This window comes from Nanorana parkeri, unplaced genomic scaffold (assembly GCF_000935625.1).
Source record: "Nanorana parkeri isolate BGI_ZX_2015 unplaced genomic scaffold, ASM93562v1 scaffold1, whole genome shotgun sequence".
Classification (NCBI taxonomy): Eukaryota; Metazoa; Chordata; class Amphibia; order Anura; family Dicroglossidae; genus Nanorana; species Nanorana parkeri.
In genome coordinates this window covers 6,176,794-6,195,799 of record NW_017306269.1, presented here as the reverse complement: position 1 = coordinate 6,195,799, position 19,006 = coordinate 6,176,794, and the positions used below count along the sequence as shown (strand labels likewise).

At 43.6% G+C, this 19,006-nt stretch overlaps 1 protein-coding gene across 1 annotated transcript; it reads left to right on the top strand.

The window, feature by feature from the left end:
* The first annotated feature begins 9,852 nt into the window (after positions 1–9,852).
* Positions 9,853–18,770, top strand: LOC108784683 (cytochrome c oxidase subunit 7A-related protein, mitochondrial). The gene is made up of 3 exons (XM_018553592.1): positions 9,853–10,013; positions 16,921–17,052; positions 18,604–18,770. Exons 1-3 carry the CDS (start codon positions 9,942–9,944, stop codon positions 18,745–18,747), a joined length of 348 nt encoding a protein of 115 aa, XP_018409094.1. The 5' UTR covers positions 9,853–9,941; the 3' UTR covers positions 18,748–18,770.
* The last annotated feature ends 236 nt before the right edge of the window (positions 18,771–19,006 follow it).

Here is a 19,006-nt window from a genome sequence, read left to right as displayed (position 1 = left end):
AGTCAGTGAGACTTGAAGATGGAGATTGCATGGAGTAGCTTTTGCATTTATGAGGAGCCAGGGAAGTTGGTCCTCTACTGAAGCATGGATAATTCTTTCTGAAATGGACTGGTAGCTATAACAAGAATTTTTACAGCCAGGAGCTAAAGTCACCAATTTCCAAGTTGGCATAAAAGTTCTCTATCTGTTAAGGCTGCAAATACTCATACATGTCCTGTGCCCCAACCCTCTCTCCCAAAGTTGTTTGATAAGGTTCTTCAAGCATCAAAACATTGGTGTGGAAATCAGTTTTATTGGTTGCCACCTGAGGGTTGATAAGTGCTTTTGGGGCAGCAATAGAACTGTTAACTCACTCCCCAATTCAGTCTAAGGTCCTGTGAAACATCAAATCCTGTACAATGTACAGGATGTGAAGACGCCATTCCATTACTGGAGCGGAGCAGGAGACAGGTTGCAGGAACTAGAATAGCAACTAGCCGGCTCCAAGGTGCAGGTGAGTATATCTTTGTTTTTTTAACGAGCACTTAATCCTTGAAGTGCGGGGGTAGCCCCACTGCAAGGTTTAAGGATATGTATGCCCAGGGTTCTTCTTCAAAACTGAACTCCAGCCAAAAACTCTTTCTGGCTTTTTGCATTGTAAATAAAGTGAACTCTAATGAAGTCTGTGCAATGTGTGGCCACTGCTGTCATGTAATACTCTCACTTTCATTCCCCTGTATAGTACAGTCGGTGCTGAACCTTACAGTTCTGGCTGGAGTACACAGATCACAGAGGGTTGCTTGCTCTGCAGCTCATCCTTTCTGAAAGCATCTTGCATGCTTTTCAATGAGTGTAAGGCATTCTGTGATTGGAGGACGTGCAGATGAATATACTCATTGCCCCTCGTTCAATCAAAGAAGGACTTGTCTCCATTGAAAAGGATGGGCGAGCTGCAGAGCGAGCGACCTGCTGTGTTCTGTGTACACAAGTTAGAAGGGTAAGTTTCATTGTTGGGTGACTGGTGTTCACGGCACTCCACAGAGAGATAAAAATAAAAGTTTTACAAACCGCAGCAGCAGACAAAATGTTCACCTTAAGGACCTGTTTACACCAAATACCAGTGTGTTGCAGCATTCTGGCTGGCTCCCTGCGTTCTGGAAAAATAGTGCTTATACTATTTTTTGCAATTGCACTGGAACGGAAAGCAGGCATTGATGTGACACGCGTTCTGGTGCGGGCGATTACACTGCGAGTGGGGGTGTGGCTGCGGTGCCATTGACTTGAATGCACCGCCACATACCCTGCCGCCACAAAACGCAGGAAGGATTTTCTAATATGATCCAGTGCGTTCCAGCAGCTAACCGTGCTGGAACACACTGGTATTTAGTGTGAACAAGCCCTTAAAGTGGATGTAAAGGAAAGTTTTTAAAAAAACAGGAGCTTTTCGGGCATAATGTCTTAGTATGCAGAGCCTATTAGAACATTATGGCAGACCTACCTGACAAATCCATCTTCTCCATGGTCTTCTGGGTTCGGCATCTTCGGCCTCTTGATTGGCTGGCTGGCATGATGTAACTCCTGCGCATGCTTACGAGAGTTATTTCATCTCAACATGCCGGGCCTGTGTGCTGAGCCTCACCTTTCACCGTACAGAGAATAAGAAACTTGCTGACAGGTAGAAAGAAGCTTTTATGGCAGAAGAGTCTTACACAGTCACTCCTGCCAACTGGCAATTTTTGGGGGGCATTTTTACTTCCACTTTAAGGACACTGTCATTCCCCCTTTTTCCATGTCGATAAAACACTAAAATGCAGCAAACATTCAGATTTCAGCTTCGCAATAAAATATATTTCACAAAATAAATCCATATGAATTCCCCTAGCAGGTAAATCTCATTATCTGTGGTATACAGCCGCTCATACAATAAATATTGATCTTGCCTCTTCACTTCAGCTATCTGATGTTACATTTGTAGCGATCGGTAGTATTTAGCATATTGGTTCTCTGCGAGAAGACCACAGGCGACGATTCCGACATTATTGAGTGACTAACCCCTTTCAGAGTGTAAGCATTGCTAACGGCTTTGTGTGTGCCAGGAACACAAGCACTTAATGAGCTACAAGTGTTAACCTTTAGTGAAAATGCCACTTGTCAGTTTATCAGACCGCGGCAGAGCGCGTAGCCTTTCATCTCGCTGCGGAATCTTGCTACTCCTTCAGCGACAAAGACTTCAAACATCTTTGTTGTTCAACAATGAATAATCGACACCAAAGCCGGGAGAACCATCCAGTCTTTTGATGTGGTTTTCTGATGGTTAAAATAACAGGAATAAAACAAAATGTAAAAAGTCGACATCGATGAATTTTTGTTTTTACAGTAACGGTTACTCTTTCTACCTCACCTCGTCTTGTATATATTATTTTCACGGATCGTTATACAGAAGTGTGATTTTAATTGAGCAATTTGAAATGTTATACACGGCTCTGATTTCATAAATATGAATTATGATTAGTGAAAAATACATTACAACGGACCCAGCATCAGATATACGCTCATCAGCCATAATATTATGACCAGCCACCTAATATTCAGTAGGTCCCCCTTTTGCTGCCAAAACAGCCCTGACCCATCGAGGCATGGACTCCACTAGACCTCTGAAGGTATGCTGTGGTATCTGGCACCAAGCCATCAGTAACAGATCCTTTAAGTCCTGTAAGTTGTGAGGTGGAACCTCCTTGGATTGGACTTGTTTTTCAAGCACATCCCACACATGCTCCATTGGATTAAGATCTGGAGAATTTAGAGGCCAAGTCAACATCTCAAACCCATTGTTGTGTTCCTCAAACCATTCTTCAACCATTTTTGCAGTGTGGCAGCGTGCATAATCCTGCTGAAAGAGGCCACTGCTATCAGGGAGTACCATTTCCATGAAGGGGTGTGCTTGGTCAGCAACAATGTTTAGGCAGGTGGTACGTTAAAGTAACATTCACATGAATGGCAGTACCCAAGGTTTCCCAGCAGAACATTGCCCGGCCATCTGCACGATGTAAAAGAATATGTAATTCATCAGACCACATTCTTCCATTGTTCCATGGTCTAGTTCTGATGCTCATGAGCCCATTGTAGGCGCTTTTAGAGTTGGACATGGGTCAGCTGCGGCTACACAGCCCCATACGCAACAAACTGTGATGCATTGTGTGTTCAGACACCCTTCTATTATTATTATTATTATTATATAAAGGATATATATAGCGCCAACAGTTTGCGCAGCACTTTACAATGTAAGGAAGATATTACAATTACAATACCATTCAAGACAAGATGGTAAGGAGGGCCCTGCCGTGAGGGCTTACAATCTAAAAGGGAGCATTAACTTTTTTCAGCAGTCTGAGCTACAGTAGCTGAGACTACACAGGCCAGCCTTCTGTACCCATGTACATCAAAGAGCCTTGGCTGCCCATGACCTTTTCAGTGGTTTTCCTTTCTTGGACCACTGCAAGCCAGGAACTGCAAGAGCTGCAGTTTTGGAGTTGCTCTGACCTATTCGTCTGGCCATAAAAATTTGGCCTTTGTCCCTCAAATCCTTATGCTTCCCCATTTTTTCTGCATCCAGCACATCAGCTTCATGGACAAAATGTTCACTTGCTGCCTAATATATCCCACCCACTTCCAGATGCCATTGTAACATGATAATCAATGTTATTCACTTCACCCCTCATTGGTCATAATGTTATAGCTGATTATGTGTGTAAGTGATAGCTGGTCTCTTGCAGTTGCAGCTCCAGTGGCTTCCTCTTGCACATTGAGCACAGGGGGTCATTCTCTGGGCACAACCACCATTCAGAGAATACCTTGTATTGTTTTTTTCAACAAATACAAGGCGTTCTGTCACTAGACAAGGGGGAGATTGTGAAGTAATCCGCCCCTCCTCTCCACCTTGTCCAGTCAGAGAATGTACGACTCCCTCCGGAGCAGGTCCCGGAGCAGGAACTGATGACACAAATTTGGAGCACTGTGCGATTATTGCCAAGGAATTGCTCCACCTCTGGCCTCCGTTCATATTAGTGCTGCTGCATATTCATGTGTTTTCCATGTGCTTACATTAAAGTCTATGGGGCTAAACTGCACTGCGTAGCTCCAAAAGAAACACCAGAACCTTTCCAAAAATCTCACTGTATCAGGTGTGAATGGATATTATAGAGAATGATGTGATTTCCACAGGCAGACACACAACAAATCGCACTAGTGTGGACCGGGACTTAGTGCTGTAAAAAGGGACGCACTTTAGCACCAACATTTCTGAACAAAAGACGCACTCTTATCACTTCCCATGATTATCTCCTTCATGAAAACATGATTCTTAGAATATGAAAACACCAATTTCACAGGTTGTTATAGCAACATCACTATGTTTCCTTTTTGCAAGTGTTGGAAGCTATTCGGAACAATGATCTACATTCTGGACTCTGTGACATAAAGAACAATATAAACACATGTATTTGCTATCGCTATACATCAGACTTAAAGGGAACCTGACATCAGATAAATTTTTTCATATAAAGTATATGCATGCCAAATAAAGTTTATGTGTAATGCTGGGGGCCATTCACACTTTAGCGCTGCCAACACTGCCAAAAAAATGTGCGTTACTGCAATGCATAGGTATGAGTGGGCCCTTACAGATACTATGTGCATTACGTCACTCAAAGATCACTACTTTCCCACTGACAATGTCTTTCTCTGTTTTTCTTTCCAGGACAGCACCATCATTGTTTAGGCATCATTCAGGGGTAGCATAAACTTCCTGAGCTGAGATTCTGGCCCAAAGATCCTGGTGCCTGTACAGTTCTTGACTGTACACAAATGTCTGATACAGATCAGCCTGTGAAGCATGCTCTCACCTTGTGACTTTCTACAGGGTTACATTGTTGCAGTCTGACAACTGGGGGAGGAGAGACTAAGGAAATGCTTCCTCCTGCCTGACATCATCTCAGCCTAGGCAAAGTCACTTACTTGGAGCTCAAGGACGGCTTTGTAATGAGAAAAGGCGGAACTTTAAAAAAAATAATACTGTTGCTGTATGTTATGACATGTCAGGAATAGGAGAGATGGTGTCACATCCCTGCTCCCTCCTCCTCCAATCACAGAATGCCTTGTATACCTTGAAAAATTGCAAGGCATTTTGTGAATGGGCGAGTAGTGAGAACGGACGGGTGATATGACCGGAGCACTTCACTGCTCGAGTCGCATCTCTTCCTCCGCTCAGTGCCTGGAAGCTCAGTGTTATGTGCAGGAGATGACATGCTGCAAGGTAAGATCTTAATGCTCCACATATAACACCCAGCTTTTAAATGATAATTTACGCTCCCATTAAAAGGTGTAAATGATTATTTTTTCCTGGAGTGTATCTTTCAGTGACTCAGTACTGTATGAGGGAAAGCAGTTTATTCCTTTTGTAAGAGATTGTTAGACTCAGAATTAGTCATTTGGGTAGTCAATTTACACACCTGGTTACAGGTGTCTTTATTTCTATTTTATTGTTCTTTGGCTGAAAAAGATAATTACAGATTCTGTAACCTGACAAAACATAATAATGGTGATTTATATAAACTGTTTTGTTTGCAGATACCTTTCTGGTATTCAAAGGTTTTCATTTGCACATTGATTACAGTGATGAACACAAAATGAAACTTATTCTCACATTTTCTCATTTGCCTTAATCAACTGTTTGTCAGTGTTATCCTCTCTTCCAGTAAATAGTCTTAAGGGGAAACAATGTGCTTTTTACATATCTATCTATCTATCTATCTATCTATCTATCTATCTATCTATCTATCTATCTATCTATCTATCTATCTATCTATCTAGTTCCAGGGTTAGCCACCATACTATATTTGCAAAGCAAATGCCTGGGTTCTCATTGACAAAAATAACCATACTGTACATATATAGAGACACTCATCACTCATGTAGGGTAATCCTTCAACCATAGTTCAGTAGTTAAAAGAGAACTATGGGGTAAGTGTTTTCCCCATAGTTCTCTTTAGGTTCACGGGAGGACATAAACTAGCGTCCTCCGGTGACCCAAAGCTCAGTATATTGGGGGCTATTGCAATAATGTCAAGATCCACCCAGCTGCGTGAGTGGCAGCGGGCTCTGCCTATCTAGAGGCAGAGCCAGCTGTGCCCGCCCCCTCCCCCGTCCGTTCCTCCACTCAGCGCTGGAGAGGAGAGGGGAGGAAACCCTGCGGGGAGCAGTGACCGACAGTCATCGCTTACTGCAGGGAGACGATCGGGAAGTGAGAAGTCATGTTTCTGTTCACTTCCTGATCGATAGAGACCAACCTGTGACAGTCTCATTGTCACAGGTCGGCTCTAACTATGAGGATGAGTGGAAATCACTCACCTCATAGTTCTCCTTTAAAAGGCATTGGTTGTTCAATTCACTCACACTTCTTAGCTGACATTGAGACTATGAGTAACTGGTCAGCGCTGATCATTCAGATCTATGTTTTGCTCATTAAATGAACATTTAAAGGAACCAGAGTGTGATGTCACGTGGCAGATGAATCCTCCAGTGTTGGCACATGGACACAGGTATTCATAGGTCTATGAGCATGTGCGTGCCCTTCAAGAGTCAGCACATTTTCGCATTGGCTGGATCTTCTTCAAAGAGCCTGGTTTCCCATACTAGAGTCTAGACTTGTCTATTAATGCCAGGCTTCTGCTGTAATTCTACATTCCCAGCTTTGCTTTACCTGACTTCTGAGAGAATTCTGCTTATTTTGTCTTTATTTTTCTTAGTTTATTGTGACACATCTTTCCACCTACAGTATACTTGTGTTTTGTGCCTGTTATGTACAGTATATGTCCAGAGCCTATTAACCCATTTCCTGTGAGGCCAAGGCATCAAGGATCCATAACCTGGGGGTACATCATCCAGCCACCCTGGACTCACAGGAGGATGCTTGAGAGAATGGTACCACATCAATACATGGCACATTTGTGTACAGTATTCAGCACCAGCACATCACAAAAGGAGAAAGAAGACTCCGCAGGTCACATTACCAGACCAAAGATCCGTAGAGAGAAAGGTATGTATGCAAAAAAAAAGGCAGGAGGAGGTGGCAGAGAACAGGAAAGGAAGGGAAGGAAACCTGGACTTACATTTCTATTAACGCATGAACATATTATCTCCCATTATAACCTTCTGTTAAGTGACAAGCCCTGTTGGACTCCACAAGCAGCAAACTTTGATTTAAAAAAAAAAATGTTTAAAGCCCATCTTCAGGCAAACCAAAAATCTACCCTTGAAGTGGGGCTTCAAGGGTAATCAGCATGGAGAAAATCAGCATGGAGCCAGCCAAACAGCATGGAGCCGGCTTTCTGGCCAAACAGCATGGAGCCGGCCAAAAAGCATGGAGCCGGCTTCCCGCTCAATCAGGAAGCTGGGTGGTAAGTCATTACAAGAAGACCAGAAGTTCCGGTATCATAACTTTAGAATTTTTCTCTAGTCTAGTCTTGGAGCTGGAAAAGTATCTGTACATGTACTTGCACCGAGTACGGTACCTGGTATCTGAACATCCATAGTGGGTATGGCTTAATGGGCATGATTAAAGCTGATGTGTGGGCAAAAACTTTATTGGGGTCTTACATAGGTACCAGTACCTCACCTGTAATGATGCGTGCCCTGATGGCACTGCTGCTTCTTTCATTAAAAATTTAACTTCACTGTGAAATCCTGGGAAGTCCAGCACAGTGCAGAAGCAAGATTTTGGATCCTCAGCTTTCCCGGTACCCCTAGGGTGAAAGGAACACATGGTGTGGTCTATGGTGGGTACATTTTCCACTTTCCTTTTTTATTTGTGATAGGTGCTGCTATATAAGCAGACCTTCCATTATCAGGCACATTCTGCTTTAAAGCCCGTCTCCAGGCTGCGGAAAGCACTTTTTTTATATAACAAGCGCTGATATTTGCGCCGCCATCCGCAGTCACTCCGAGCACCGAACACACACTACAAGGGACTTTTGGTAGAAGTGCAGCAAGACAAAGAAAAGTATCTATGGTCTAAGAGCCAGCCGGCTCCGAGGATGGGATGTGTCTAACTTTTTTTTTTTAAAACACCTAGACAAAAACAATTAAAGTACCGCAGCGCTGAATACTGAAAAATGGCCTGGATGGGAAGGGGGTTTAACACCGCGGATGTCAACTGGTTAACCCTTGCAGTGTTGGGGGTAGTCGGTTTGTGTACTTTGATCAGAGGGACATACAAAGGCAAACACAGGTCGGGTGCACCTATGTGCGAAAATGACGATTGTGCCGCACATGTTACATATCAGCGTGAATGCCGTTGTGAGACCAATAATTCTAGAGCCATCAGTCACTGTTAACACCAAACTGATGAGCGGTAAAACCTTTTAAACCATTGCCTACCGGCAATTTGGTGTATGGAAGTGTTTTGCGATTTCATGGGCGCATGCAATTTATGACATGTTTGGTGTCTGTTTACCCGAAAGTTCATGAGCCCATCGCACTCCTGACCGTTCACTCCAATGAAAAAATCTGGGTGCTGTGGTAATCAATGGGTGGCAGCCGTGACGAACATGTAGAAAATCAGGGATAACGGCACTCCAATAGCGATGCAAAATAACGTCTATTTAATGACGTAATAACATATCACACAAGATGCAACAAACGTTTCGGGGTCACGCAGGATTCCCTTCCTCAGGCAAAAGAATCTGGAGCAGTTGCCCATGGCAACCAATCAGCTTCTAGCTTTCATTTCCAAATCTTAACTGAACAAACTGAAAAGAGAAGAGTCGCCAGAGTCTGTATGCTCCAGTTTTGATAAATTCCCCCGTGTGTCCCAAACAATGATATAAAATGATTTTCGGTACAACGTTGCATGACTCAATTAATGTCACTCAGTGCTGAATACTGAAAATGGTCGGGACAGGAAGAGAGTTTAACACGCCGATCTTCAAGTGGTTAATCAATGTCTAACGCAGTAAAAGAATAATTCAATCAGGTGCCAATTTACCACTGTACTATTTCAACACGGTCTGAGGGGAATTGATCAAAACTGGTGCAAACAAAATCTGCAAAAGTTGCTCATGGCAACAAATCAGCTTCTCTTTCATTTTCAACGCTTTAGGCTGGGTTCACACCTGAGCGTTTTTCAGCGCTGAAAAACGCTCAAGCAGTGAAATTCTATTAACTCCTATGGGCATGGTTCCCACCAGGGCGTATTTTCGCACTGAAAAACGACCTACGCCCGAAATAGTACAGGAGCTTCTTTGGGGCAGATTTCAGCGCGTGTCTATTAGGATACAACCTGATAGATTTCGCAAGCGTGCGTTTTACGCGTGTTTCGTGGACTGCAAATCGCTGTAAAAACGTGCGGCCCGAAACGCATGTCAAACGCGCATATTACGACTGCCCAGGTGTGAACCCAGCCTAACTGAACAAACAGGAGACAGAAGCTGACTGGTTACTATGGAAAACTGGTCCAGTTTTGATAAATTTCCCCTTCAGCACTTCCTCTACAGCCCATTTAATATGAACTATGTATAATGATAATTGATTATTATTGTTGTTGCTGTCCTAGGAGCTGTCAGCTCTGCAGTCACATGACATGCTCTGTCTCTGAGGGTGACCCAGCGCCTGTCTGAGTTTGATGACACATGGGGAAGCAGCCGGTCTGTCTCTACTGCCTGAAAATCATTTTACACCACCTCCGCAAACGCCACAACCCAGCAGGGTCGTTAAATTTTTCAGAACATATCTATGATTTCTGAGATTTATTCCGTGCGGTAAATTTAAAGAAAAAGGGAAATATTCCGCCGCATTGCCTGCAGGCAGAGTGAAGGCAGCCTCGGCGTCATCAAACGGCGACGCAACGGGTCCTGAGTTCCTTCCTGTTGGAGCAGCCCGGCGTCCTGACATTGCCTGAGCTTGATATCATGTATTATAAGTTCAGCGGCTTCACTCAGAAGCTGGTCGGGGCGGCGCCGGTGGAGGCTTACAGCCCACAGGTGAGAGGAGAGCGGGGTGTGTGTTGGGAGACTAGTCCGGCCTGGGTCTGACCTTCACCGCTCACTGACAATGATAGGACAGGCTGAGGTGCAGTGGGGCTACAAGTCCCAGCATACATTGCTGCCCCTCCTGCAGCTGTAACAAATCAGTGCAATATTTCCGCTGTGATGTGTTTTTATTAGTTTTGCAAAAGTAGAACAATGTATTCATAGGCAGCGCAATCTGTGTTACCGTTTTTTGCTGCTTTTTCTTTCTATAGAGTGGAGTCTAGGGTTGGGGGGTGGGGGTTATAAGGTGCAACTTGGAAAAGGCCAACTTGTTTCCCATATAGACTTTCTAGTATTTAAGCCAGGGTGAAGTAAAAAGTTACCATTGCAGTGAGACGCCCCCTGCCTTGCAAGGCTTAAACTGTTTTTCCGTTTTGGATGCAGTAGGGAAGGGTTAAAATTTGGGATGCACCAATACTGTTTTTTTCAAGTACCTTTTTATTTTTGAGTACCATTCAGGAAGCCAGGTGGTGAGTCATGAGGTGCGTTCAGCATTCTGTTTGGCTAGGAAGCTGGCTTCACTTGTTCCTAGGCAGCCTGGCTTCCTGACCAATGCTCCTGTGACAGCGTGAGCTGTCTCCGCCCCCACACTGCTCTGATGGGTGGCTGAGCAGTGTGGGAGGAGACGCCAGCCGCTCACAGCGCTCTCCTCTCGCAGCGCTCGGGCCGGCTATCACAGTTTCTCTCCTCCCGGCTGCGACATAGAGCAGCGCCCCGCGGGGAGGGAAGAGATCAGGGATGTGCCGACGTATCGGCAGGAAAGTGGATTTTCAACCGATATGTTTCGGCGGCCGATATATCGGTGCATCCCTAGTCACAACCATAAGGGAGGCGATCCCTAAAGACTCATCTCTTCAGGGAAGCCTATACCACCTCAACCATCACGTTCTCAAACAATTCATCCCCACGCAGCTCCCTCCTCATGTATCACTTCCCCCTCCCTGTTAGATTGTAAGCCCACAGGGGCAGGGCCCTCCTTACCATCTTGTCTTGAATTGTAATGTCTTTCTTATATTGTAAAGCGCTGCACAAACTGTTGGCGCTATATAAATCCTGTATAATAATAATAACCCACCGCCTGGCTGAATACTTGCCCAAATACTCAGGGCATCCCTAGTTAAAACCCCTGCCAATTTATATGCCTGTGTATCCAGGTGGATTTTCCCTTCCTTTTCTATCCGAGGTGACACCACAGGAAGTGAGAGGAAATCTCTCGAAGTGAGGTCAATTCTCATGAGACAGCTGTCACTGGTACAGGTGCCCCATTAGAATATTTCCCCTCACCTCTTGTTCTGAGGACAGTGTTAATGTGTTGGATATCTTATTTTCTTTCTCAGTGACAGTGGTCACCAGTACCAGTAGAGGGGAGACTCTCTCCAGTGGGAACACAGACCGCAATAAAGAATTCACAGAACGTGTAACTCTTCTGTGCTCTGTCCCAAACAAAAAATAAGGTTGATTTTTGCCTAGAGATACTTTTTTTTTTTTTGCTTACCTTATAGAAGAACTCCAGGCTAAATTGTTCTTAACCCTTGTAATGGGGCTACCCTGGCACTGCAAGGGTTAACTGTTTGTTCTTCTCTGTGGTTGCAAATAAGAAAAATATACTCAACTGAGCTGTAGCTGCTATGCCAGTCCCTAGACCCAGTCTCCTCCTCCGCTCCAGCAAAGGAATGTCCTCATGTTCAGTACGCTATATTGAATGTGAGAGGAATTTAGATCACTGGAGCGGAGGGGGGAGCAAGGCTGAAAGGATTGGTCAAACAGCCAGCCGCCTCTGAGGTTCAGGTGCTTTGAACTGTTTTTTAGTCCCTAGATAACAATGAGCACTTAACCCTTGCACTACAAGGGTTAAGAATAATTGTGCCTGGAGTTCTGCTTTAACCATCTCCCAGCAGGCTCCAGTGCTGTTCTCCTTTCACCAATGCTCCCGGAGGTGGGTTCCTTGAATAGATTTTCTAGTATTAAAGCTGAACTCCATGTAAAAGAAAAGTTTACTCTGGTTCTGGGGCTCCCCCTGCACTGCATAACTTCTGTTATGCGTTTGTCAGTTCTGCATACCTCAAAGTAGTGATGTACCGATACTAGTATCGGTGCCAATGCTGATTATTTGGGCCTATATGGTCTGATGCCTAGCCCGATACTTCCTGTATCAGGAAGCCAGGCAGTGAGTCATTACACGCTGCCCGGCTTCCTAATTGGCCGGGAAGCCGGCTCTATGCTTTCCCGTCACTTGTGATGAGAGAGCATGGAGCCAGCTTCCTGGCCAATCAGGAAGCCGGGCAGCGTGTAATGACTCGCTGCCCAGTTTCCTGATTAGTCGAGAAGCTGGCCAGTCAAGAAGCCGGGCTCCATGTATTAACGTGGCGCCTGGCTTTCTGATTAGCCGGGAAGCCGGCTTCATGCTTCTTGGTCCAGACCAGAAAAATACTGCTTGTCTTATTTTGTCTGGTCTGAAATGCATCAAAAACACATACAAACGCACTGGAATGCACCTGTAAGACCATTTTAATCTTTTTTTTTAAAAGCCCTCCCAAATGCGCTAAAAGGCAATGGACTGCGTTCCAGATCTGGTCTGGAAAATGGTGTGACCCTGCCCTTAAAGCGGACCTTTACCACCCTTAACTAAAAATTGCATCAGCATTCAGCTCTGCATGCTGATTTAAAATCAAATTACATTAATTAATTAAACTTATTTTTCTTACAACTAGAGTTCATCCACTTCTGGCACAAATGATGTAATGTTCCAATCCTGGGAACATTACATCACCAGATCTCAGGGGAAGACATTTTCCTCCCCTGAGATGATGTGCATGGTCACATGTGACAGAGTTCCAGGAAGTAAAGGGAGATATTAATCTGCCCTTGGTTAACATGACCACTGTGAGATGACTGTGAACGAAAGGAAAAATAAGGTATGCAATGAATACAAAGCCGGTATGTGTTTGTAGATGGTTATTACTAAACATTTCTAAAGGTGTGTTTTGTTTTTATTTTAAAGATAAGGGTAACATTCCTATTTAACAGAGCCCCTGAAAAAAAAAAAGGAGTTCTAACACTTCCACACTCTATCCAAAACTAAAAAAAATTTGTAGGCTAAACATGCCCTTTAAGCCCTCGTTCACACCTGAACGTTTTGTAGCGCGTTCTACGCTCTACAAAACGCTCAAAAATATAAATCCCATTGTATTCAATGGTCTCGTTCCCACCTTGGCGTATTTCCGCCCATCCCTAACGCGCGTTTTGTTGCGCGCTTCCTTTGGGATACAGCCAAGTAGCCTTCGGAAACGTGCGACGGTCGCGCAACTTTTTTACCGCGAATCGCGGTAAAAAAAACGCGCGACAGACGCGCATATGCAATACGCCTAGGTGTGAACGAGACCTAAGGGTATAAGAAGGAAAAATAACAGCCAGGAAACAAGTATTTGTAGAATGTGGAGTGACTAGTGGTAGTCTGTGTGTCCGTCTCAGAAAATGACTTCTTTAAGCCTTTTAGGCCTTGTTCACACCAAATGCAGAGCAGATCCGCTCAGGTTTCTGCACACGCAGTGCAGTGGGTTGTGCCGCGTTTTTTGCCGCATTGTTGATTTTGGTTTAAAAAAATATATAAATATTTATTAATTTTTTAGTTTAAAATGGGACTTTCAGTGCGTTCTAGGCATTTGCATGCGTTTTTGATGCGTTTGCATGTGTTCCAGAGCAGGTAAAATAGGGCTTGCTGCAGTTTTTTCACCTGCTCTGGAACTGCACGCTGCGATGTGAACTGGAGCAAACGGCTAACTGCTCTGCATGGATCCGCTTCAGCTGTGGCGTCTCAGTATACAGCTCGCGGTTTACTGAGCTTAGGGTGACGGGAGGGCGCTAGTTTGTGTCCTCCCGTTACCCTAAGGAGAACTATGGGGAAAAGCCTTAACCCCCATAGTTCTCCTTTTAACTGCCATGTCATGGTATTCAACAGGTGAAAGCAAGCTCATGGCTGCAGTAACAGCAGCATGCTTGTTTTACAGCTCTGCAGCAGGCTATGTTTAATCTTCTGACGTTACTGCAGTAATAATCTGGGCAGCCAGCAATTGCAGCTACTATAATTCTCAAGACAAGCGCAGGTTAAAGTATATCATAAGCCAAAACGTTTGGAGTGAATAGGGAATGGTCAAAACCTCTGTCTGCTTTTTGCCATCCTATGTCCTATTCACGAGATTTCACTTCCTGTTTTGTAGACGCTATAGGACATAGCAATTAAAGGTTGACTGTTCTATAAAGTAACACTTTTTGAAAGGTTCAACGTAAGTCTTACACTGTATAATAAGGTGTCTGCTGTTAGGCCTCATTCACACACAACGCAAGAGCAAAATTGTATATTGAGCATATACTCGTACATGCATATACGTGCGTATGTGTGTGTATATAAGTGCACTCAAGGCTTCAAATTTCAAGTCTAGACCTACTAGCCAGGCAAAAACCTTACTCTCCACCAGTTGTCCCACCAAACCTTGCCCAGGCACGTCCCCCCAACCAAGCCCCCTTAAAGCTTATGAAATTACATTTTTCTTTAGAATAAAGAGTGCAAAATATAACAAACAGCAATTATAACATAGCTTTAGCTTTATATTATGTTAAAAGGGTGCAGATGAGATACCACAGTCAAAATGGCCAGCTTAAAGCACAATAATACACTGCTCAACAACGTTACACCTCCCCCCTCCCCCCCCAGTTCTTTCCTTCGCTGGAGCTCAGAACTGTCAGAGATCCGGCCGAAGGAAGCCGGAACTGACAGGAGCTGCTCTGCGGTCTGCATCTGACACAGATGCAGACCGTGGAGCTTCTCCCGCAAGTCAGGTACGCGGTCTGCGACCGTGTGCCTGACATGTCAAATTTTCCACTTTCAAATTTTAAGCCCTGTGTGCACTATATGCAATCCGAGAATGCCTCATTCGTAATAGGAATTTTAATGAACTGTATACACGTGCAAACAAGCATGTACGCGCGTAAAAATACGCATAAATACGCTGCCCGGACGCATCTTGGTTCCATTCTGTTTTTGCGCATTTTTACGCTACGCAAATATACGGCTCTATACACATATGGCACAGTACGCGCGTATATGCGCAGCAGTGTGAATGAGGCCTTAAAGTGACACTAAACTCAGGAGATGAATCCTAAAAATACCTTCAAGTACCTTTTTAACTATTACACATATAAGATCCATTTTAGTTATCACTCAGCTGTAGATCCTCAAATCATCTCTGAATTGGTGCCGACACTGTCCTTCCTTCTGGAGGGTGGCTACTTTTGTTCCCCATGGTTCCTGTGTGTGTTGTAAAGTAGCCACCGCTGCAAGCTCACTCCTGAGGGACTACAATCTCACCTTTTTGTTTCCTGTGATGAACTACAATCTCAATACAAATTAGTAAACAAAAAGTGAGCTTGTAGTCCATCACAGGAATGAGCTTGGAGCGTTGACTACTTTACAACACACACAGGGACCATGGGGATCAAAAGTAGCCACCCTCCAGAAGGAAGGACAGTGTCAACACCAATTCAGAGATGATTTGAGGATCTACAGCTGAGTGATAACTAAAATGTATCTTGTTTGTGTAATAGTTAAAAGATACTTGAAGGTATTTTTTAAAGATTTAACTCCTGAGTTTAGTGTCACTTTAATTCCTTTCCACTGACATTGGCGTATAGAGATTAAATAAAGGTGAACTTTCCTCTTAAATCAACCACTTTGGTACATTATTCCTCCCCTAGATTGTTGAGTAAACCTGGTAACTGTGTGACTTTCACTTATATTGCATCTGAGACCTTTTGTGTATATTAAAATGTCACTGGCAGGTTTTAGATTGGTCCTTTTGCTGGCTGGTGAGGTTGTGTTATGAAATCTGTGTATTGTGCTGGTTTAAACATAGAAGTGGTTATGTCTTTGAACCTGAGACATAATTTTCAAAGACACTGGAAGTTTGTCATGTCTGCGGACACCTTCATGTGATAAGTGTACGGAAAATGTTAATATTCAAAACAACAGTTAGAGGTGAACAGGGAGCCCAGCTCACCTCTTATCTAAGTTGTTGACAGGTATTGGTTCGGAGCGACAGATTCACTGCTTATTTGTTCTCTACAATCACGATTTTCTCTCGCATTGCGGCTGGAGAAATGTGAACGTGGGTTGAAAAGAATGTAACAATGTCAGCCTGCCTGAATGACCTTCATCAACAAAGACATGTTTAAGTGTAGAAGCACTCGTGAGAACAATGCGCGGTACATTCTTTATCTGAGTATTCTCCTCAATAATGGCTGGCTGTCGGCTGTCTTAAATGTTCATAAAGAGTTGTTAAGCCTGTTATGAGAAAACTTTCATCACCTCGTATTTAGAAATATGACAGAATTAATTTGACACTTCTACATTTCGGTAAACTTTTAACAGTAAACTCAAAGGGAATTTCTCTTCAGTCTCATACTCTGGAATGATCCAAGCTGAGGCAAAATGGGTAGTAGGTTTTTTTATACTAGACTGATGGGGCTCCAATAACACATGTCTGTGATTCATGTCATGCCAGGGATTCTTTCTTCCCATAGACTTTATTTTGATCTTATTAGACTATCTTCTACAGTATTTAATGCTCTTGTAGGTTTTGTCAAAATTCCCATCTAACGTGTGTGTGTGTGTGTGTGTGTGTGTGTGTGTGTTAGTTATAGGCCTCGTTAATAAGGACATTGCTTAGAAACACCAGTAATGTGTTTGGTGACACGTGGTAACTTCAGGTGTAGCACAAATACACAGCTGGAACTGTTCTTTGTGGTGAGTTTTTTTTTTCCGGAGGAGGCTCTGTAAACCATTTTCTTTTCTTCTCTTCTGTAGGGGTTCCGACCAGTCTCTAACCCCGAAGCTCCAGCACCTATTTTTGCAACACCAACAAAATCTTCAGGTGAACCAACGACTCGTAAATACCTGATAAGGAACAGAGTGCCAGAGCTACAGAAACACTTCCAGGTAATTACTAGAACATGGATACTATGTAATAAAATGTTTTTCTTTTATCTTATGCACAATGACGTGCATATATGGAGAAAGTTGTGCAAAAGCTGTAGCTTAGACACAGTCTTTGGCACCCAAAACCATATTTCTCTTAGCCCTTCTATTTTACTTGTCTTGTTTTACTGGTCTTATAGCCCAACTCCAGACCAAATTATTATTTATTTATTTTTAATTTTGGGTTGACTTGGAAATAGTAAATACATGTATCAATTTTTTATTGCTGTCTGTGACCCCGTTGGGAAGATTTCACCTAACTTCCTGTTACTATTACAGCAGTACCAGAAATTTGGGGATAGCAGGAAGTAACATGCTAAACCCAACAAAGGATGGCACTGCTAACATTGCTGTGACATTCTCTGAAATGTATTAAGATGTCTACACTTTTCTTTTTCCCAGGCGGTGGGTGTATACTTCATGGGCACTATAGCTGCTTTTAAAAGCCAAAAGGAAGCTTTTTTTTTTTTAGCAGAGGAGTTGTAGTGGATGGTCCAGACTCTGCGATGTGAAATCTTTCACCTGAACGGGAATACTTGAGCGTCACAGAAACCGTCCAACATACCATGTCATTATGCATACATGGTTAGATGGAGCAGGTGTAGTGGGCCAACAGCACTAAGGCAATCTATAATGAAATGGCAGCAAGAGAGTGTAGATCCATGGGAAAAGACTGGCTGCACTCTGGAAAAAAATGATCAAGCCCTTTAGAACCTCCTTCTGATGTTTCACCCACAAGGTCGGGCTTAATCACAGAGGTCTACCTCTAAGGTTAAACCTAGCCTTGTGTGTGAAATGCATCAGAGGAGGATGTCCCAGGAAGAGACTCTCTGTTCATGTTGTCGAGATGAATAAAGTTAGGTTTTTTGTATGGGCATGTGAGCAGCATACCCCATACTTTCACTGAGCAGCATACCCCATACTTTCACTAAGTAAGATGGTGTACTTGGCCATACACCAAAAATCTTTATCAGACCAGCAAACTGGCAGGATTAACAGGTCAATGCAAAATTACAGCAATTAAATGAAAACATGGGCATAACAATTTTGTGTACCCACCGGCGAGATTTTCTCTCTATAGCATTGAGTAAATTGTGGCTGGGTATGTCTGGGGGCAGCCCATTCCTCCAAAGGTGCAGAGACACACCAGAAGCACAGCACAATGGCAGCTGATGACCTCCAGAATGTCTCTGCACCAAATCCAGCAAGCAAACAAAAGTGGCAACTGCTCCCAATTTATTTAAAGGTTTTTAAAGTAAGGTGAATATATTGATGTCACCACAGCACACCAGAATCACCCAGGAGATCCTTCCACTTACCTCTGTGGAATGACTTGCTGGCCTAGAAAACTGCGAAATCTCCTGCAAGGGAGCAACTCCAGGTAGGCAGGCTGTTGCAAACCTATCAATGATAAGTGGTCGCTGACGACTAGTGTTCTCAGCTATGTTTTAGACAGAATAACGTAAACTTTAGCTTCATGTTTTCATACCAAGCTTTTCTTTTTCTCTTTAGAAACCTGATGGCGTACCTGTATACTTAAAAGGCGGATATATCGATAGACTTCTGTACCGAACAACTATGGCATTAACACTCGGCGGGACCATCTATTGCATCATAGCGCTAGTCATAGCATCACAGCCCAAAAAAAATAAATAAATCTGGGACTGGTCACGTGGCAAATATCTAAATTTTTATTTTTGTCAACCTATTTATCGTACTGAGCGTAACTATTGATGAGTTCCAAGAACAATTTTTACGTCCAAAAAAACGTGCTCTGGCCAATTTCTTAATCACACAGGTTGTGAGTACTGTTCAAATCAAGGGTGGATTCTGAAGCTGGCTGTATTTACTGGTTGATTAGTTCCTCTGCCGTTCCTGTCAACCTCTAATGCAGATTTATGAAAAGAGCTTTCTG